The sequence below is a fragment of the Eumetopias jubatus genome, unplaced genomic scaffold (assembly GCF_037043125.1).
Source record: "Eumetopias jubatus isolate StellerSeaLion01/CBP00866 unplaced genomic scaffold, mEumJub1_p1.0 scaffold_11, whole genome shotgun sequence".
In the NCBI taxonomy this organism is placed as follows: domain Eukaryota; kingdom Metazoa; phylum Chordata; class Mammalia; order Carnivora; family Otariidae; genus Eumetopias; species Eumetopias jubatus.
The window spans coordinates 28830688-28852603 of record NW_028274817.1 but is presented as its reverse complement, the minus strand read 5'-3'; the positions used below and the strand labels follow the sequence as shown (position 1 = coordinate 28852603).

The window sequence follows — 21916 nt, the reverse complement described above, 5'->3', positions numbered from 1 at the left end:
TTATTCATGAGTTAATGGACATTTGGGTTTTTCCCACTTTTTGGATATAATGATTAATGCTACTGTGAACGTCTGTGTACAAGTTTTTGTTAGAACGTATGTTTTTAGTTCTCTTCGTTGTATACTTAGGAGTGGAACTGTTGGGCTATATAGTGACTTTATGTTTCACCTTTTGAGGAACTGCCAAGAGTATTTTCCAAAGCAATTTTACCATTTTACATCCCCATCAGACTATATATGGAGGAGGGGGTCTGATTTCTTCAAAACCTCACCAATAATTATTTTTGTCTGTCTTTTTGATCATAACCATCCTGGTGGGTGTGAAGTGATATCTCATTTGAGAGCTATGACAGCATCCTAGTACGCAGCAAAAAGGTTACAAAGTTTCTAGAGGCGGAGTGGGAGGAGTGGTTTTGATTTTCCTCTCCCTGGAGGCTAATGTTGAGCACTTTTTCACCTGCTGATTGGTTATTTATGTATCTTCTTTGGAAGAAACTGAACGTACTGAAACTCTCCCAGGACCCTCTTTGTGGAAGACAAGAGCCTGGAACAATCCAGAATAAGGACATTGAAACAGTTTACATTGGCTAACTTCAAAAATCCAAATGAAGACGCCAAAATAGTGGATTTTTAACAGAGAACTTAGTGAAGGCTGCAGGAGCTTGTGTCTAGAAATTGACAGTTTGGCTGGAGGAAGTGTAGTGTTCAAGACACACAGGATGTAAACCAAGGGGAATTTAAAGCCATCTGCTAGACTTCAAATGAACATGAATTAAATAAAATATACAAGAAATGTGGTGTAGATATATATATATATATATACAATGGAATATTACTCAAGCATAAAAAAGGAGATCTTGTCATTTGCAACAGCATGCATGGACCTGGAGGGTATGATGCTAAGTGAAATAAGTCAAAGAAAGACAAATACCACATGATTTGACTTATATGTGGAATTGAAAATACAAAACAAAGAAAAAGCAGAATCAGACTTATAAATACAGAGAACAAACAGTTGCCAGATGGAAGGGGGTGGAAGAATGGGCAAAATGGGCGAAGGGGAGTAGGAGATACAGACTTCCAGTTACGGAATGAAGAAGTCATGGAAATAAAAGGTAGAGCATAAGGAATATAGTCAATGGCATTGTGTTAGTATTTCATGATAAAGGATGGGAGCTACACTTGTGGTGAGCATAGCATAATGTATACAGCAGTTGAATCACTATGTTGTACACTTGAAACTAATGTAATATCGCGTGTCAAATATAATCAAATTTTTAAAAATCAATTCAAATCTTAAGGAATCACAGTGTTTGTTCCTTAGGTCTTACTTAAATGTCATCTCTATGATTTCATGTTATTCAGTATTTATTGATCTTCTGTGTGTTAGGCACTGCACTATGTACTAGTTGTGTAATGATCAACTATAAATAATCTCACCCCCTCATGTGCCTTAGTCTGGTGCAGGGGTGAGTAAACTTTTTCCGTAAAGGGCTCAAGAGTAAATATTTTAGGCTTTCAGGGCCAAGAAGCAAAATCAAGAAAATTATGTAGACCTATGTAACAAGAGAGAAAACAAATTTCCACAAGTGTTTTATTGATGAAATTCAAAATATAATAGTAATTATATCTTTGTAATATAGGTCTGCTAATGAGAAGAATAGCATTCTTTTATGGAGGGGGACAATATTTCACTTAATTAGGGTTCAAAGTGAGTGTTCTCTACCATCAGAATCATTTGCAATCTCAATACACCCTTACAGGTTTTTAAATTGCTTCATATCTGGTCAAACTGAGATTTTTAAGAACCTCATTTTTCATTTGTAATAAAAGTTTACAACTTTTTTCAAGAGTCAACAAAATGAAAGCACCTGTTAATAAAGGTCTCTTTTAAAAGATTTATTCATTTATTTTTAGAGAGGTGGGAGAGGCAGAGGGAGAGGGAGAGAGAGTCTTAAGCAGGCTCTGTGCTGAGCGTGGAACCCAACACAGGGCTTGATGTCATGACACTGAGATCATGACCTGAACCGAAACTAAGAGTCAGATGCTTAACCGGTTGTGCCGCCAGCACCTGTTAATAAAGGTCTTAATGAAATAAATCAGTTGCAAATATTCATCTGTTAATACTTATCTGTAATGAGATTTTACATATTTCATCTTTGAAAAAAAAATTGTAACACAGCTAAGTACTGCCAAATACTGATACCAAATACCTGATTTTAATTGAGCATATTTATCTTTTAGAAGGCATTTTTGAAACTCAATTAGATTCTTCTCTTGGTATTTGCCTTTTAGCATGTCATTGCATACAGAATAATCACTTCCAATTAAAATTTAGGTGGAAGCTCCTGAAATGCACAGTGAAACTGATTTGTCTAAAAGATTTTATTCATTTATTTGACAGAGAGGGAGAGTGGGGGGAGCACAAGCAGGGGGAGTGGGAGTGGAAGAGAGAGAGAAGCAGGCTCCCCGTCTAGCAGGGAGCCTGATTCCGGGGCTTGATGCCGGGACCCTGGGATCATGACCTGAGCCAAGGCAGATGCTTAACTGACTGAACCACCCAGGCGCCCCCAGTGAAATTGATTTTTAAATATAGAAATTTCTTTTGCATTTTGCATTAATTTCCAAAAAACACCACTGGAATTGTAATTTGAGCCCAGAAAAGATATTCGTTGCAAATTGGTGTGGGAATGCAAATCTTGATTTTTGTTTTCATTTTTGACAGCACAGGAAGAGATTAAAGTAATGACATTACTTGCAATTCAAACAATGTTAGTTGTCATTGACTTCACTGAAATGTAAGTTTCACACATAAGCAGTGTTTTGCCTTGTAATTTTAGTTTAAATGCATTAAGTAACATTAAGTCTACAGCAAAAGTTAATTTAAAAAACCATCCAGCGTTCGAGCTGGAGTTGGACACCAGCAGCGCTACGCTTTCCTGCCCGTGGGTCCCCGACCTACTCTCCTCGTTGTGTACCTGGACCGGCCAGCCGGGAGCTCCCCGGGCGTCCTCTGTGTGGCCACGAGATAATGATGCTGCTTGAGCTGAACAATTAAGTGTTCTAAAGTCAAAATCGTGAGATTAATAATGGCAGGAAAATCTCCGCTTTTTAAAGTAATTCTCCTTGGAGATGGTGGAGTTGGGAAGAGCTCTCTAATGAACAGATATGTGACCAATTAAGTTTGATACCCAGCTCTTCCATACAATAGGTGTGGAATTTTTAAATAAAGATTTGGAGGTGGATGGACATTTTGTTACCATGCAGATTTAGGACACGGCCGGTCGAGAGCGATTCAGAAGCCTGAGGACGCCATTTTACAGAGGTTCTGACTGTTGCCTGCTCACTTTTAGTGTCGATGATTCTCAGAGCTTCCAGAACTTGAGTAACTGGAAGAAAGAATTCATATATTACGCAGATGTGAAAGAGCCCAAAAATTTTCCTTTCGTGATTTTGGGCAACAAGATTGACATAAGTGAACGTCAAGTGTCTACAGAAGAAGCCCAAGCCTGGTGCAGGGACAATGGCGACTATCCTTACTTTGAAACAAATGCAAAAGATGCCACAAATGTCGCAGCAGCCTTTGAGGAAGCAGTTCGAAGAGTGCTTGCTACTGAGGATAGGTCAGATCACCTGATTCAGACAGACACAGTCAGTCTGCACCGAAAGCCCAAGCCTAGCTCATCTTGCTGTTGATCGTCAGAGAGGTTGCCTGTGCGATCTAACCAACTTACACACATTCACTGAAACAAAACACGGTGGAGAAGATAATTAGCATTTGCAGCAATGGATCATCTACTCATAAAATTAAACTAACTATAATGCTTCTTTGTTAGTGGGTGGGAGAAGAGACACATCCACTCATGGAAGAATCAATTTACTCAGTAGTGGCACCTTACATTTATAAATTGTAATGGTTGTCTAATAACATTTAATTTAAATATGTATGTTACAGAGCTAATAAATGAGATGATCAATACTTTAATTATAATTAAAACAAAACACTTGAATATTCTGGAAGTTATTGTTTGTTTTTCCTGGGAAAATGGAGAACTACTTTTTATATGTGTATATTTTTATGTAATTAGCATTCAGTTCCTGGTTGAGGGGGAAAAAATTCCCTAAAGCAATAATGTTAAATAATAAAGATTAAAACCTAAAAAAAATAAAAATAAAAAACCATCCAGCATTCAATAATAGTGGTTGCAGGTGGTTCTTCTCATTCAGAAAACTTTCAATCTCAGCCCTAAGCTCAAAAAAAATTTTTTTTAACTCAGAAAACCTTCGCCACTGCTAAGCTATTGAACTGCTGTTGGTTAGGCAAGTCAAAATCTTCAGCTTCTATTTCTGACTAAAATTTATGTAACTGACAGTGGTTTAGTCCATGAGTAAATGAAGTGTTGACACTAATAGTTGAAATACACAAGATAGACTCAAATATGTTCCTGCAAAATACCTGCAGTTTAATAACACAATGAATAACCAGAGGATTTAAACAATTCACATTCTCACAAGCTTTGTACAATTGTCCAACTAAGCTTTGGTCTGCTCCATACATATTTGTAACACATCTTAGCAGAGTCTACTTCAGGTTGTACTGAATTAGTATTTTCTTGACTTCTTTGAAAATATTCTCATCTGGGGCACCTGGGTGGCTCGGTCCATTGAGCATCTGCCTTCAGCTCAGGTCATGATCCCAGAATCCTAGGATCAAGTCCTACCTCAGGCTCCCTGGTCAGTGGGGAGTCAGCTTCTCCCCCTACTCGTGTGCTCTCTCTCAATCTCTCTCTCTCTCTCTCTCCCCTCTCAAATGAATAAATAAGGGTTAGGGTTAGAAGATTTTATTTATGTATTTGAGAGGGGGAGAGAAAGAGAGAGAGAGAGAGCATGAGCAGGAGGAGGTGCAGAGGGAGAGGAAGAAGCAGACTTCCTGCTGAGCAGGGAGCCAGACGTGGAACTCGATCCCAGGACCCTGAGATCGTGACCTGAGCCGAAGACAGACGCTTAACAGACTGAGCCACCCAGACGCCCCAAAATAAATAAAATCTTAAAAAAAAAAAAAGAAAGAAAATATTCTCATCTGAGTTATGCCACATAGGCCAACTCAGCATTGGCTCTTTGAGTAAAGTACAACAACTGAGCAGTATTGGTAACATCTGTCACCTCACTGAGAGCCGAGGAAAATCACTTGAAGTCATTTTCCCTGTTTTTTTTAAAAGATTTATTTATTTATTTGAGAAAGGCGGGAGGGGCAGAGAGAAACTTAAGCAGACTCTGCGCTGAGCACAGAGCCAGACGCGGGCCTCGATCTCACCATCCTGAGATCAGGGCCTGAGCTGAAACCGAGAGTCAGTCAGCTCAACCAACTGCGCCACCCAGGTGCCCCTGCCCTGTTTTTTTAATGACTGTTGGTGTCACTTCCAACATCCTCAACTCTTTGAGCCACTATTCTCCCTGAAAGGCTAATAGTCTTTGAAAAGTTTATTTTCCCTGGACACATTTCTTTGGCTTCAGCAATCAAACACGATTTAATTAACTCATCATCAGTAAATGGCTTTCCTTGCTTGGCTAACAAATGAGCCACTCAGAAAATTACTGTGGCTGCAGCCTCATTTTCATTTTTTTTTTATTTTTGTGACGAATTTTGCTATGATAAGATATTCCATTTTAAACTTTCTAGTTTTCCTAATCACTGCTTTCCTGGGAGTCAGGAACATTGCAATGAGTGATTATTTCGGTGATGTTGTTGCATACTGTATTTCTTTTAGCAACACTACAGGGTCATTGTGTAATAAACACAGTGCTTTGACATCTAATGTGATAACCAAGTAATCTACGTTCACTGTGCCTTAAAAGCATGACATTCGAAACTCCCTTTGTTTTCTTTTTTTTTTTACATGATAGGTATGCACATGTAATTAAAAAAAAAAACGAAATGCCATAATCTGGGGATACACGTGGCATTCAAAATGCGGTCGAGTTATAACCGCGTCACTGCGCTGTATGGTACACCCACCAACAGCGTGTAGTGATGACCGCACCACATACAGTCTCTGTCACAGCTCCTCAACTCTGCTCCTGGAGCACAAAAACGGCCACGGACAATACATGATCGAAATAGCATGGCTGGGGGCACCTGGGTGGCTCAGTTGGTGAAGCGTCTGCCTTCGGCTCAGGTCATGATCCCGGGGTCCTGGGATCGAGCCCTGCATTGGGCTCCCTGCTCGGCGGGGAGCCAGCTTCTCCCTCTCCCACTCCCCCTGCTTGTGGTCCCTCTCTCGCTGTGTCTCTCTCTGTCAAATAAATAAATAAAATCTTAAAAAAAAAAAGAAAAGAAATAGCATGGCTGTATCCCAATGAAACTTTATTTATGGACGTGGAAAATCTGAATTTCGTATTATCCTCACGGGTCCTGAAATATTAAATATTCTTTTGATTTCTGCAACCATTTAAAAATACAGAAAATTACTCTGGGTTTACAGGCCCTAAGGGGAAAAGATGGTGGGCTGGATTTGGTTGTAGCTTGCTGGTGGATGTGGCCAGTTTGATTGAATTCCTACACCCCACGTTGAAACCATATGTATTCGTTTTCTGTTGCAGCTGTAACGCACGACCACAGACTTAGCGGCTTAAGAAAACGAAAACGTATTATCTTATGGTTCTGGAGATCCGAAGTCCAAAATCAATCTCACTAGCTGAAAGTCAAGATGTCAGCAGGGCTGGTTGCTCCTAGAAGCTCCAGGGGAAAACCCATTTTTGCCTCATGCAGCGTCTAGAAGCTACCGGCATCCCTTGGCTCCTTGGCTGGCGGCTGTATTGCTCCAATTCCATGGTCACATGACCTTCTCTCTGAATTCAGACTTTCTTCCCTCTTATAAGGACTCATGTGATTACATCAGGCCCACTGGTTTATCCTGGATAATCTCCCGATCTCAAGATTCTTAATTTAACTACATCTGCAAAGTCCCTTTTGCCATATAAGGTAACGTATCCACAAATTCCAGAGATGAGGATGAGAAGGTCCTGGGGTAGAGGTGCATGATTCAGCCTACTACGCCACGCCTTTGTTTTTGACTCTGCAACTTAGCAGGTAGTGAAAGTCTATGTTCATGGCCCTAATGTTCCCGTTTCTCTACACTTCACTATTTCTCTCTCCGCTCTCTCCCTCTCCTTATGTCCTTAGGGTCTAGAGATGGACAGCATACTACTACTGTCACTGCCAAGAATACACATTGTGACAACTGTTGTTTCCTATAAGCAATTTTCTTGACTTGTCTTCTGAGGCTATTGGAGTCAAGAAAGACCCTGTGGTTTTATATTCTGTTGTTTCCTGGTTGCCATTTGTACTAAATGTTAGTGATAGAAGTGGGAACCATAGGAAAATAAAATTCCTTACCTTCTCTGGCTAACAGAAATACAAACTCACAGCCTCATAAGGCAGGAAATGACAGTTTATTCAGTCTCTCTCTCCCCGACCCAAAATAGTTCAGGAGAATCACAATCCAGTCTGCATTTTGAAAGCCTCATGAACAAAATCCCACAATTTCCCTAGTTATATATTCCCATACCTCACAGTCGTCCCTTTTAGGAAAATTCTCAAGTCCTTGCCTGGGGATGGTTTGGAACTTTTTATCTTCCCGGCAGCTGCATCGCTAACACACTTTTCTTTCCAATGAAAAGGACTTCTATTCTGGACCCCTGCTTTTGGGGAGGGGAGTGGTGCCTGGCTGTGAAGAGGGTATTTCTTCAAGATGTCAGGGTGAGGGGTGCCTGGGTGGCTCAGGCGGTTAAGCGTCTGCCTTCGGCTCAGGTCATGATCCCGGGGTCCTAGGATCGAGCCCCCCCCCATCGGGCTCTCTGCTTAGCGGGAAGTCTGCTTCTCCCTCTCCCTCTGCCTGCCTGCTCTGCCTACTTGTGCTCTCTCTCTCTCTCTCTCTCTCTCTCTCTGTCAAATAAATAAATAAATAAAATCTAAAAAAAAAAAAAAGATGTCAAGGTGAAAAGGGGATGGAAGGAATGCTTGGCAAACTATGCTATAGTTAGCATGTTCTAGCCTGATAATCATCTGTGCTAGAGAACGATCTTCCGTGTTGCTGCTTTGCTATGACAACGCTGTTTCTGGTGAGGAATGTGGGGGCACAGTATTTCTGCAGTGGGATTCCACCGTGCAGTCAGGGCCTGCCCTCCCCCATCCCCTGATGCCACGGGGCTTCCCAAACTGCTGTGGTTCGTGTCCCCGAGGTTTCTTGATTAGACAGTCAGAGAGCTACTCATGAGCTAGGGCAAAGGAATTTCAGAAAATAAACAAGCCCACAACAAACCCAGCTACATCTCTGGCTTTCAGTGAGTTTCAGACTTTTCTATCCAGCGGCGGGAGCCTCCCCTCCCAGCCCCTTCCCTGCTCTCCAGTACAGTATAGGCAGCTTCTCAGCCCCTATGCAAGCTAGACCTGGAAAACCTCTAAAAGCCGCCTATCAAGCCTAAAGCCCTCATCCTTGCGTCTGAGGGCATCTAACCAACTTCTGACCCGCTCACTTTTCCAAGCAGGGGTCTCATCATCCCCCATTAGCCCCGCTAGTCTGTCCAGTATCCCCAGAACATTCTTGAGCTCCACGTGCTCCTTCATGCTGTTGCGCTCATAGAAACTGCTTGACTTCTCTCCCGGGGAAGTCTCTCCCTGCTGTCGCTTCTGTTGAAACAAAACTGAAACAGACCCATTCCAGGAAGCTCGTTCTAACCCCCACCAGACTGAGGGTTTCCCCTGCTGTGCGGTCCCTCCGCATTTGTAGATTCACACGCTTCTGCTATGTTTCTTGGTGCTGCTCTGGCAGGCAGAGTTCAAAGATCCCTGGCCATGGATGTACACACACCTTCTCCCAGTTATTCAAACGCTAATCTAGGTTCTGCTGTGAGGGAATTTTGCAGATGTGTTAAGGTCCCAGATCAGATGATACTTGGGGGGGGGAGCTTATTAGATAAGCCCTTAAAGTGAACTGGGCTCTTCCTGAAGAAAGATTCCAAGTGTGAGGGGGATTTCATGGGAGAGAAGTTCTCAGGTGCTGGCTTGAAAATGGAGCAGGCCACATGGCAAGGAATGTGGGTGATCTCTAAGAGCTGCGAATGGCCCCTGGCTGGCAGCCAGTGAGCAAATGGGGGCCTCAGTCCTTATAATTGCAAGGCATTGAACTTGGCCAACAGCTTGTGGTGATCTGTTAGGTAGCAGTTGAAAACAAATGCACTTGCTTTTGTAGCTTACATGTGTATATTAGAAGACTGCCAGTTACCAGATGAGAGGAAAAGGAGATTTTTAAACTTATTTTTGTACCCCCTGCCCACCACAGTCACAGTGTGATGCTATTAGGGAGACTTGCCTTAGCTCCTGATATGTTGGTGTCAATGGGAAATAAAAATCCTTTCCCATGAAAGTACCTGTATTTAAGCAGCAGCTGGAATCACAACCATCGTCAAGTGTCTCCCGCCTCCCACCTTAGAAACAAATTTCTGCACATCTGATATCTTACGGACATCTTTGCTCGGATTTCTCACCAGTCCCATGCACTCAGTAAGTCACTGCACTCAGTAAGTCCCCAAACTGCCCCCCTCCCCACTCTGTTCCTGAGTTCTGTCCGTGGCACCTTCAAAGCCCCAGTTATCTTGGGGCTTAGAACTCCAGCCATTGTTGACTCCTTCCTCTCTCTTGCCTCCAAGTTCAATGTGTTGCTGAGTCCTCTCCATTCATCCCGTCCCCTCCGATTTTGTTGTCACTGCCTGGTTCAGTATTTCTCACCTAGACTACTTCAAGTGTCTCCTAGCTGCTCTCCTGGGACCCGCATCTCTGACTAGCCCGACTCTAATTATGCACAGCCACCTTCCAAGGAACCCGTTAACTTGACGTTCAAAACTCTCCATGACTTAACCCAAACTTACCTTTCTCATATTTTCCAAAAATTCTTGAAATGAGTGTTTTGCCTACCTTCTAAGTTATTTGGGGTTGACCTTTACAAATTATTCTTTAAAACTGTTATTGCTTTTGCAGGTCCACATACTAACTGTGACTCTTCTCTGCAACCTGCAGCTTTTTCACGTGCGTCTTCCCGTTACTTTCACTTCAGACTCTCTGCCCTTGCAGTTCTCCGCAGTCGGATATTCTCATACCTTGGACTCTTCCGAATATATAGTAGCCGCTTGGCTTGTTGAACTGCCAAGGGGAAATGTGGTTCCAGAGCCAAATTGTGAGTGCCCAGAGCTAAAACCTTATTGTGCCTGCCTTAAGCTCTCATTCCCTCCCCCAGGACACACACCACCATTTTATCCTGCTTGGGGGTGATCATTGGCCTAAACATTGGGACCGGAATCCCGCACGTTCATCTCATAGACGAGGGACCCACAGCTCCCTGTCATAGCCGAAGCCGATTTATTCTTTCGATTTTCAGTGATTTGAACCAGTCACACACCCTCCTCCCCAGCCTCCCGGGTCCCTAGAGTTCCCGCTTTCCGAGAACCAGATTTCCCTCCCCCCACTGTCTCCTCCCTTCTACTTAGGGACTTCCATCCTTCTCCTCTCCCCCTCCCCCGGCCCCCCGCCGCCCCCGACCACAGTGCGCACAGTTATAAGTGATCTGATCTCAAAAAAAAAAAAAAAAAGAAAAAGAAAAAGAAAAGAAAAAGAAAACAGAAAACAGAAAAAAGCTTCCCAGGGTTCGTCCGAGCCTGGGCAGGTGGAGACGGACCCCATTCCACCACTAATTCCTAGTGAATTACAGGCTTCCGCTCGGCAGGCAGCATGCCTCTCACTCCCGCACCAGCCGGGCGCTCCCCGCCTCCCGCTGGGGTTTAATGACCTAAGCAACTTTCCCGGCCACCCCCCCCGCCCTGTCTTGGTACGGCCTGTCCGGCGTTCGGCGTTCCACCCCCCCCTCTCCTTCCAGGTTGGTTCAGCCCCCGTCTACTCCGGGGTGGTGCTTAGCCGGCGCCAGACCGACCCTCGACTTCGGAGGGGCAGTGCCGTTCCTCTGGGCGCTTCCTCGGCGGCCGCTTCGGCTCCTTCAGCCTCCTCGGCCTCCTCGGCCTCCTCAGCCTCCGCCGGGACCCGAGACCTCGGTGTATGCCCCACCCCTGACCCCGCTAGAGATATGTCCACCCCGGCTCGGCGGCGCCTCATGAGGGACTTCAAGAGGTAAGGCGACGGGGGACCGCCGAGGCCGGGGGGCTGCCAGGCGGGGCACAGGGCGGGTCCCGAGGCGGGCCGGGTGCGGTGCGGGGCGCGGGGCGCGGGGGGGGGGGCGCTGGCCGGCCCGGAGCGGACGCGAGTGCCGGATTGCGGAGCCCCTGTTTCCCTGAAGGTTGCAGGAGGATCCTCCAGCTGGAGTCAGCGGGGCTCCGTCCGAGAACAACATAATGGTTTGGAACGCGGTCATTTTCGGGTGAGTGTGCGTTCCGGGAGGTGGCGAGAGGTGGGGGACTCGGGCCGGCCGAGCCTGCCGTCGGGGACCGGCCCCCGGCGAGGACGGAGAGGGAGAGGGAGAGGGGGAATGTTTGGGTCCGGCTGGGCCTAGGCGCCTCCCCGGAGCCTGTGCCTCGATTAGCTCAGTTCCCGCTGCCCGGGGAACCGTTTGGGGTTCTGAGGGGGGCGGAGCGGGGAGTGGTGGCGGTTAGGCGCGGCGCAGGCCGCCGGGTTTCGGAGCCCCAAACGTCTATTTGTAGTGGCTTGCTGACCCGGGAAGCGGTGGTTTCCCGGCCGTAGGGTTGGCAGAGCTGGGAATAGCAGTGTCTTAAGGTGAACCTCTTAAGGGAGAAGGGGGCCCCTGAAGCGGGAACTGACTGTTTTTCTCTTGCGTTGCAGGCCTGAAGGGACCCCGTTTGAGGATGGTAAGAGAGTTTCTTTACCCACCTTTCAGGAGCCTGATCATCTGGGGGAAAGGGTTCCCAGTCCTCCTGGAAGTGCCTCCTACTTAAGAACCCGCTTCTCCCTAGCCCCTGCCTGCTAAAGGCTTGAGTGAACTCCCATACGTGGCAGGTTGTTCTGGCCATTGTCCGCTTGACTAGAACTGCACCTTTTTTCTTGCTTGCTTCTTTAAGAAAAAAAAAAAAGTCTGGGTAAGGTAGTCACTTTTTAGAAGGAGCCTCATAGCACTGATGTGAAAGATTTTTGAGGTCTGGGCTGTGATCCTGCTCAGTTGAGCACCCTGTCAAAGATAATGACTTAGTATCAACCCAACCACTTGCTGATAGACTCAGAGACCCCAGAGACCACCTAGTTCAGAATTCTACCACAAGGGCAGGAACTGTGTTCAGCAGGTGCTTAATATGTGTTTGTTGGGTGTTGGATGGGTGTGAGAGTTCCTTGCACAGAACTATTTGGTTTCTACAATCTGGCGTTGAATACCTGTCAGCCTCACGGCTCTGAGATGGTCTTTAATGGCACCTTTAATGGCCAGTTTTTATATAATATTGTTTCTTATTTTTAAATGAGTTTTCAGTGGGCTTTTATCAAGACTTTATGGTCAGTATTCTCCAAGCAGCTTCAGAATTGAGGGGAGCCTTCATGTACTCTCTTGAGAAGTGTCCAGCCTACTTGAAGGTACTATATGTATCTATAGGTACAGGATTTTTAATGGATTTAGGCTTGACTTTTAAAAACACTTTACTTGCTTTTTAAGTTTTTCTTTAAACTTTCTATTTTGAGATAATTACAGATTCATGTGCGGTTGTAATTAATAATAATAATATAGAGAGACCTTGTATACCTCTCACCCATTCCCCCACCCCTTTGGTAACATCTTGAATGACTACTACAATATCACAACCAGGAAATTGACATCGATATAGTTTTATGTACATTCAATTGTGTGCACGTGTGTGTAGTCGTTTTTGGAAAGCTTAATACATTTAAAACACAATTAAAAGTATTTGAACTACTGATCGACATCTTTAATATTTGAGGTATTTAAAAAAGCAAAGGATCTTTGTTACTTTTTTCAGTGACCATCTTCCTTTACTCATTTAGCGTTTGATACACACACACATGCACACACTCATACGCAGAGCTCAGTTTGAAGGTGGGAACAAAAACATTTCTGCAAACTACTAAGTATATACTTATATTGCCGAGTCCGATTGCTCTCTGATTCTACCAGTCTGCAAGATGTGATGAGGAAGGGCAGTATCAACCAACTCTCTGATTTGTCTCAAATACTCAGATTTCCCTAGGAGACTGGACAGTCACCTGAATACTTTTAGCTTCCTCCCTGCCTCCACCCCCTGGGTAAATGTCACTGCTCTTCAGTGCTGCAATAAAAAGAAATGACAGCAAGAGAGTGATTCTAAAGGCATACTACTTTGGTGCAGTAAATCATTTAAACTGATCCATAGCAAGAGCTAGCTTGACTTAATTTTCCTCTGCTAGATTGGTGCTAGTTCTTTATACCTAAGCATTGTGTGCAGATTAACTGTGTTTGCTTTAGCTCTGGCAGGCTTTATTTTCATTGGCTTCTTTTTTTCCTCCTGACTACTCAGACGGCTTTATGCTGGGCACAGCTTTATTAATAGTACATCACTTTGCTGGAGGATTGGCTACTTAAATATTTCAAGGGTGCTTCACTCGTTTTAAGTGGTATGAATTGAGAAGGTACTTAAGGAATCCATTATCTACCTGGATCTTCCCCGTTGACATCACCGGTTCTATTTTTGATGATGTATATCTCCATACTGGCATTACTGAAAGGAACTACTCCAGCTAAATAACAATACCCTTTTCTGATCCATTCTCTTGAGCAGTCTGCTATCCACGGTTGCTTCCTCAGGTGTCTAGAACGTGAGCTGTGGCTACAAAAATTATTTTGACCATTTTTTAATACCCTTTATTTACAATTAGGGAATTTACTAGAAAAGCCTCATTAGGGACAAGTGGCACAATTGATTTTGCTGTTTCCAATGTATTATATAAATCAACAACCCCAAAACTACTTCTGCTGTTTCCTTGTAAATCATTTGTGGTGGACATTTCTGGAACAGCCAGACCCCAGTTAAATGAAGACTTAAGAAAAGGAGCTCTTGAAGGTATTTTGACTTAACTTCACACACTTAAAGTAAGAGGAAAATGTTCTCAAGAACTTACACTACCAAATAAAACACTGGGGGGCAATGCTTCCTCATCAAAATATCTTGGCATGGATGCTGAATACAAAGACTATGGAATAAAATATTCTCCATCACATCATCTAAAAATTGTTAATACACACAGTAAGATACTAGTATTTGCTTTTTGTAAGAATTTGGTTGTGAGTCTTTTAAAAATTAATCACTCAGAATCCACTGAGGGTGTTCTTAAGGTAAATACATCCTATGATGAGGAGTATTTGGGTATTATCTTAAAAATCAGAATCTCCGGTCATCAAAAAAAATTTTTTTAGGCGCATGTACTTTGTGTTCTCCTCCGGGGTCACAAGCTGGTGGCCAAATGGCAGAAAACACGGAGGTGTTTTTTGTGAATGTCTTTAGCAGAACATACACTCTCTAGTCTAACCATATCACTCCTTATTGCCATGCCCCTGCCATCGAACACAAAGTTTTCCTAGTCCCCTGTATAGATGGATTGATACTTTCCTTACAATGTTTTGGCCTCCTCAGGAAGATGAACAAAAGCAGTACAGATTGTGTACAATAGTGAGGCTTAAGTCTTCCATTATTTTAAAGCCTAACCTTCTGAATATCCAGAGGATAAGCTCTAGTCTCAATTGCATAATATTCTAGGATTTTAAATTTCCTTAACGTTTGTTTTGGATCTCAGAAATTGCATTGAGGGTTGTATTAAAAAGGTTCCAGTAGTATAATGTGGCTAAAAGTATGAACTCTATCCCCTTTTAAAAACGTATTTGAAATAAGATTTGGGGTAAGTCCTAATTTATATTCAAGTAGACATAAGCAGGTTGTTTCACTTCCCAAGATAGTAAATGAGCTGTTTAAAAAGACTTGATTAACTTATTTGGTATCTAGTGTTGAACTTCTGGGCAAGTATTAGGCAGAAAGTTCAAGTGAAGGGTTTCGAGAGCCACCAACCTACATACTCAACTTGAATTCAGCTGTGAGCGTTTGGTGTCGGTCAGAAAGAAAGTCGTAGTTAATATTAAAATTCATTCATTGTGTATTTCTTACTGATAGTCAAGTTGGGAGATTTGGTTTTTGCCTCCTTCATCTGGGTCTAGGAGTGTGAAACTTTAAAATTATAGCTACCATATTTATGGAGCACTTACTTTGTGTCACTGTGCACATTTCCCTCATTTAAACCTCACAACAATGTAATGTGGTGGGTACTATTACTAACCCCATTTTACAGATGAGGGACTTGAGGTTTAGGCAAGTCGAGTGGCTCCTAGTAAGTAGCAAAGCAAGGAACTGAGCCCAGGTCTGACTGCAAGGCCGTGCCCTTCCCTACTGGGCTCTGTTTCCACTTAACGCCTGTCTTATGTGTTGCTTTACCACTTTTGGATATCATATTTAATGATGGTCTTAATTTAAAGTACCTGGGCCCTAGTACCTGTGTGCTATTAAATCTGCCCACTTTTAGAGCAACTCCGTGATGACAAATCTCTTACCTATAATTTAATCAGATTTCAACATTGAGCCAAATGTCTTTATACTTGAGATGCATAAGGAAGCTCAAAGTTTTGAGCTCTCTAACACTCATTCCCACTTTTTCCTGTGTATTACAATATCAATGGCACTGAAAAGGAAGAACCAATATTTCTTCCTCAAAAATAGGAAGATTCATGACAAGGTGGTAATAAGGTGAAGTATGTTCTGATAGACTATAGCGTGTTTGTCCATTCCAAAATATTTCACTTTTCGCCCTTAGTTATAATATACAGTATCTTCAGATCTGGCTTTCACACAGTTTAGGGAGTACAGTAGTTTGGGGAATATGTCTGTCTGTGTTGCACTTTAAATTATTCCAAAACTTTGGAACATACTTCATCATACTAAGGGCAACTGTTAGCAAATTGTTCCCTGTGAGTTTGCTGGTAGGAAACAGACTTTGGTATTGTTATGTAATGGATCTAGCAGTAGAATGTAGTCTTTTTTTTCTTAGGTGGTGATAAACCTATTGATGGAGGAAATTGCCAACTCTGAAGAAACCAGTAACAAGTTATACTCGACCTGAAGTGTGGTCTATAGTATTAGAATAAATTTTTTAAATGGGCCAGAGTAATAGTGGAACATCCACCACCTTATGCCAGACAGTGATTGCTTAAGCTTACTTGAAGAGATTTCAGTCAGGAATAAACAGTTGCCTAATTGTTTTCTTGGATTTATTAAACGTAATTTTAAAAATATTTTGAAGGAAACAATCTCCCCAAATCAGAACATCCTACAATTCTTGAATGAGATCCAGTGTGTTCATTCCTTATAAATAAGTCTATAACCTAGTATATGTCAGGGCCTCCTGCTACCTGAGTTGACACATATTCAAGGAAAATAAATTCATTTCATTAGAATTGAAACAAACATCATTAGAAAGAAATTTGCTGGAGACATGAATGCAATCTAATGTGATTTTTAAATTATTTCTGCCATTAATTCCCTCCATTAGTGTGAATAATTGAGTTGATTTTATAGTGTAGTACCTTGTGAGTCGTACTTAAGGATTTTTGAGAGAGACTATGAAAGTTTTTTCTGGCTTACATTCAATTATGTTTTCATTATAGAGTCGCTACTACATGAAAAGGAGCTGGTGAACACTTTTATACTTATTCCCTTCCATTTTTAGAGACAGTTTGGTTACAGATTTGTATTTCTAGCACTGATTTTGGAGCCTTTGTACTCTCGTTCTCTTTAGCCCATGTCAAAATCACTGGAGAGTTTATAAGATGGCGGCTGGTTAAAATAGGCCTTTGAGGTCTCTCGGTCTTCTGAGGCAAGAGCGCCAAACTTTGGCTCTAGTTTCTTGTCATTTTAAGGATATCTTCAAAATGGACAGTGGCTAAAGTTATCCTGCAGGCAGTACTTTTGAGTTTAAGACGACTGTATTTAAGTTTGGGGGAGAATGATGGCAAAACAAAAAAATCCGCGTCGGGTGGTGGTTCTTACAATATCTATTTTTAGAGCAGTTCCTAGAGATCATGGCTTATCTTGTCTCTTAGCCGGCCTTTCTTTCCTCTCTACCCTCTATCTTTGCATTATTTCATTTGGTACTAGAAAAAGTGTCATGTAGCATTAAAAAGAAAGTACTACTGAACAAAGTGATAAATCTGTTTCTTAAACCTTTCTTTTCTAACTACAGGAACATTTAAGCTTACAATAGAATTCACTGAAGAATATCCAAATAAACCACCTACGGTTAGATTTGTCTCTAAGATGTTTCATCCAAATGGCAAGTATCACTTTAATGCAATATTTTAAACTACATGTTAATAATGGGAGGTGTTCCACGTTTCCTATGTATTTGTCCGTAATACCGAAAACAACTTGTTCATGATGGTCTGTTGCTGTCTTGATCTCTAGTCCTAGAACTGAAGCAGTGAAGGTACTCTGCTTTGGCTTAGAGTCTGCAAGCCTCCTGGTTTGGATGATCTTTATCGTTTACTTACTATACAAAAATAAGGACGCTCTTGACGTTTCCTTTTAATGTCGGATTGGGGTAGTCTTGTGACTATTTTCACAACACTTAGAACTATTTACTTAGAACAATAGTTTTCAACTTTAGATGCAGAATTACCATGGAACACTTTAAAAATAGAGATGCCTTGGCACCACTCCAGACCTGCCGAATATGAGATTCTGTGGCTGAGGGCTACGGTGTATTGGAAAAGCAGCACAGTGATTCTAACTTACATTCTGCTTTTTTGGCTAGTAGTAAGCCTAGAACAGCTTGCTTTTTTATTTAGGTTAATAAAGTATTTTCCGGGATATCAGATATTTTTATCCTCATGCTGAAATGAGACCTTGTGAACTCCAAGCTATCTTTTGTTATTTTGGATAGGAGATAGAGTTTGCAAATTTAGTGGAATAAACTTCCCACATGTCTGGATAACTAGGGACCCAGTTGGAAAATGCATATGATTTCCTGGTTAATAGGGCAGTCTTTTCAGAAGTACACTAAGTATCTTCTAGTTTTATATCAATTATATTTGACATTCTTTGACTGTTTCACTAGCAATGATTAGAACTCTTCTTTTTAGGAAGGTAACTGAGAAGCAGTTTAGGAATCTTTTTAAACCTCACAAGCAAAGTATTCTTGACTATGTTTGTCTTGACTGTGATGTTAAAAATCCTAATAGTTTTATTACGTTTAACATACCTACTTCTGTGCTTAGTCTATGCAGATGGTAGTATATGTCTGGACATACTTCAGAACCGCTGGAGTCCAACCTATGATGTGTCTTCCATTTTAACATCCATACAGGTGAATTTTCCTTAATGTGACCAACTATGGCCTTTGATATGTTTCTGTTAGCATTTGGATTGTTTCTGGAAGTCCTAACTTAAGGTAAAGGGCAGGTCATTAAGACCCAAGCCCCCAGAAAACATGTATTTGCCTAGCTGCTAGCAGATTAATATTACTCTAGGTTAGTATGCTAAGAGATCAACTTCAGCTGTTACTGAGGGCAATTCAGTTGAGTGTTTGGAATAAAAATAAATAAATAAATAAATAAATACATATATAGATAGATAGATAGATGCTTTTTTTTTTTTTTTTTTTGCATTGAGGAACTGACCTTTTACAAATTGTCTCTGTAGTCCCTATTGGATGAACCCAATCCCAATAGTCCAGCAAACAGCCAGGCTGCTCAGCTGTACCAGGAGAACAAGCGGGAGTATGAAAAACGTGTTTCTGCGATAGTAGAACAGAGCTGGCGTGACTGTTGACCCGGGTGCAGCAGAAGAAGAGGCTGGTCATAAGGAAAATATATATTGATGTGTTTGTCACCTTCCTGTTCCTCAATGTCATTACATTACTTTATTAAAAGCAAAATAGCTGTCGTGCTGTTTCCATCTTCCCTTGCCGAGCTTTCCCTAGCCCTTCTACCCTCTCCTTGAACCTCAGCAAACACCCTCTCTGAGATCAAATGTACTGTACCTGGGTTACGTGCGAACATTACTAACGCTTCACCCCCTCTCTGTTGTGTCTCAGCTCCGGTTGTAGGGCAGTATTGTGTTACCGTACTTTACACTAAGCTTTTAAAGTGAATTGTTACACAAGTGGTGCTTATGCATAGCTTGATGACCAGGATGTGATTTTTAACAAAAGGATTGCTGAAGTGTTTCATCCTGCCTGGTCCTTCACTTGTGTTGGATTTAGAAGTGAATGTCTGGAATATGGCCTATGGAAAACAGGGGAACAAATCCACATAAGCATCCATTCTGAAAGAGCAGTGGAGGCTAAAAATGCTATTATACTAAGATCCAACCAAAATTAATTACAAGATGGCTTTTACTGGTACGAAGGAAAAAGTTAAAGGACTCGGCCAAAGGAACGCAGCAATAACTGTAACTGACACATCCTCTCCTTGCAAGATATTCACTGGGCTCACCCATGCTAAGTTTCGGAATACTGAAGTCTTCTGGGTTTTTGCTTTTTAAAGAGGTGTGGGAGCAGAGGAATGGAAACAATCATTCGTTTTTAAGCTAGGGAAGGTGGGAGATCCTTTAATCTTTTTAAGGGAGCAGTGCCACCCTAGACAAATTTATAATCCCCCATCATTTTGTTAGAGTTTTAGTTAACCCAAGGAAGGGAGCATATCTGTGGCAAACTATTTTCCACTCAAATCCTGAGTTAATGCTGCATGCTTTAGTTTCGTCTTCCCTTTCAGTATTATAAGAACTTCGAAGTCACATTTGTGATCTTTCGTTGGCTATTTATACTTTAGATAGTACCTTTAAGTAGCAGTGTGGGACAAGGCTTGTACATGTTTTGTCTAATGTTCCATCGTCACCTTTTGTGTATTTGTCACTCTTCTAAATCTAACTTTGCACAAGTAACCCATGTAAAAAATGTACATTTTTCAAAACTTGTAAATAAAAATAACCTTAAAATTTTGTAGTCAAGGTATAATTATATTTTAGCTCACTATGAACTTTTAGTATTAACTTATTGGAATCTCATATCTACTCACTTTCCCCCTTGAAATAAACATGGTAAAAGAAAAATACACACACTGGGAGAGGAAAAAGAGGAGTAGATACTGTTGGAGAGGACCTTCTTTCTTGTCACAAGTGTTAATGCTTTGTTCTTTTTTTAACGTTTTAACAAGAATGTAAAACTGTTAAATAAAACAAAGTTCCTTCAGCACACAGTATGGTCAATCAAGCGAATGAAATTGTGTTGGGGAGGGGGGTGATAAACAAAGCTGGGTATTTACCAGTGCCTCCAGAGACCAAGAAGCTCTAGCTTCAAAACAAATAGTACCAAACCATTATTAAATGGTACTTTAATTCCCAAGTGAAGTTTGGGAGTCCAGGTAGCCTCAATCTTGAAAACTGCTTTCTTTTGGGGAGCAACCGGTCTCATTTTAAAGAGCCAAGAACAGTGACTTTGTAGAAACGCTCGCCTCTCGTCTGGGGTAGGGGCTAAATGAAATTAAGCTAAGTCTTTATATGGGGTGCCTGGGGGAGCTCAGGTCATGATCTCGGGGTCCTGGGATCAAGCCCCACATCGGGCTCTCTGCTCAGCGGGGTGTCTGCTTCTCCCTCTCCCTCTGTGCGTGCTCTCTCTCATATAAATCTTTAAAAGTTAAGTCTTTATGGTGTATGTGCTACACTCATCTTTAAGACATGGCACTTAAAGGAATGTCAGTGTGGCAGAGTTCATTCAATGCATTCATTGGTTGGTTCCACCTAGGAGCATCATCCTTAAATGTGCTTAACATTTTCCCTCAAGTCCATTTCTGCTTCAGAGTAGAACCACATTAAATTGGTCTTCATTTGGTTGATTAGTTTTACGTTAACTTTTTCATCCTCCTGTGGCTGGGTACCTTAAATAGTGACACTCTTAGTCACACTTTAAAAAGGTGAGATCGGTAACATGCAGATTTTTTCCTTTTTATACACCTCCTGAGAAACATCATTCCATCTTTTTCATGGGATAATCCTTTTAAAACGGTACAACAGAGTCAACAAGCTGATCTCTAAAAGCATCATATCCACGGTCAAAGGCACTACAAAAACCATTCAAACCTTTAATGCTAATTTGCCTTTTTTTCTTTACAATGTTTTTTACAAATGCCACAGGCTGCCTGCATGTAAATAGAATAAGGCTAAAACAGATTTGTGAGGTCCCCTTACAAACGGCAGTCTGATTTGAACTTGAGTCTTCAACTCTGCACCTGCTGATATGGGGAAAGGGGCATGAGGGAACCATGAGGATTATAACCAGGTTATAATCAAGAGTCCTTTCTATAGGACCCATCTCCAGCTTCAGGGGTTACTGACAGTAAAGTGAATGCACTGCATCCTACTAAAAAAAAAGTATCCCAACAGAATGCATGAAACTCCCATTCATTTTGCAATCAGAGGAGAGGGAAAAAAATCTAAAAAGTAGATCTGTGAGACTTGAGGCTATATATGTAACTGAAAGTTACTCAGTATAACTTATTTAAGTAATTCAAATAAGACTTGAAGCAGCTCATTTATCTGTGCAGGTTTTATAGCAAAGTTACTGAGTTACAAATGGCTGCTCTTTAGAAGAAAAGGAAAACACACAGGAGCCAACAGAATGGGGACAAAATAGAACAGCAAGGTTGTCAGCAGCTCATTCTCAACATATTTTATCGTCAAGCAGAGCTAAGTGACTTCACCCTAATTCTGCATCAATACCAAAGCCGATCTAAGAAGTTAGGAAATCTGGACCCTCAAATCCAGAACCAAATATATAGCTGGCCCAATTATTTGGGAGCCTTAACTGTGACGTTAATATTCTGTT

The 21916-nt window shown here is 41.9% G+C and overlaps 1 protein-coding gene and 1 pseudogene across 1 annotated transcript; both read left to right on the top strand.

Moving 5' to 3' along the window:
* Positions 1-2999: 2999 nt before the first annotated feature.
* Positions 3000-3778, top strand: LOC114197005 (ras-related protein Rab-9A-like; annotated as a pseudogene).
* A 7154-nt stretch (positions 3779-10932) lies between these two features.
* On the top strand, positions 10933-20284 carry UBE2A (ubiquitin conjugating enzyme E2 A). Its single transcript, XM_028087786.2, has 6 exons — positions 10933-11176; positions 11343-11423; positions 11843-11868; positions 17279-17368; positions 18312-18400; positions 18736-20284. The coding sequence occupies exons 1-6, from the start codon at positions 11133-11135 to the stop codon at positions 18862-18864; spliced, it is 459 nt and encodes a 152-aa protein (XP_027943587.1). The 5' UTR covers positions 10933-11132; the 3' UTR covers positions 18865-20284.
* Positions 20285-21916: the final 1632 nt, after the last annotated feature.

What these genes read in the sequence shown, in the direction of transcription:
- UBE2A (XM_028087786.2), top strand. Translation starts at nt 11,133, where the DNA reads ATGTCCACCCCGGCTCGGCGGCGCCTCATGAGGGACTTCAAGAG. An exon ending in CTCATGAGGGACTTCAAGAG is followed by an intron (nt 11,177 to 11,342) that starts GTAAGGCGACGG and finishes GTTTCCCTGAAG; the next exon opens with GTTGCAGGAGGATCCTCCAG. An exon ending in TGGAACGCGGTCATTTTCGG is followed by an intron (nt 11,424 to 11,842) that starts GTGAGTGTGCGT and finishes CTTGCGTTGCAG; the next exon opens with GCCTGAAGGGACCCCGTTTG.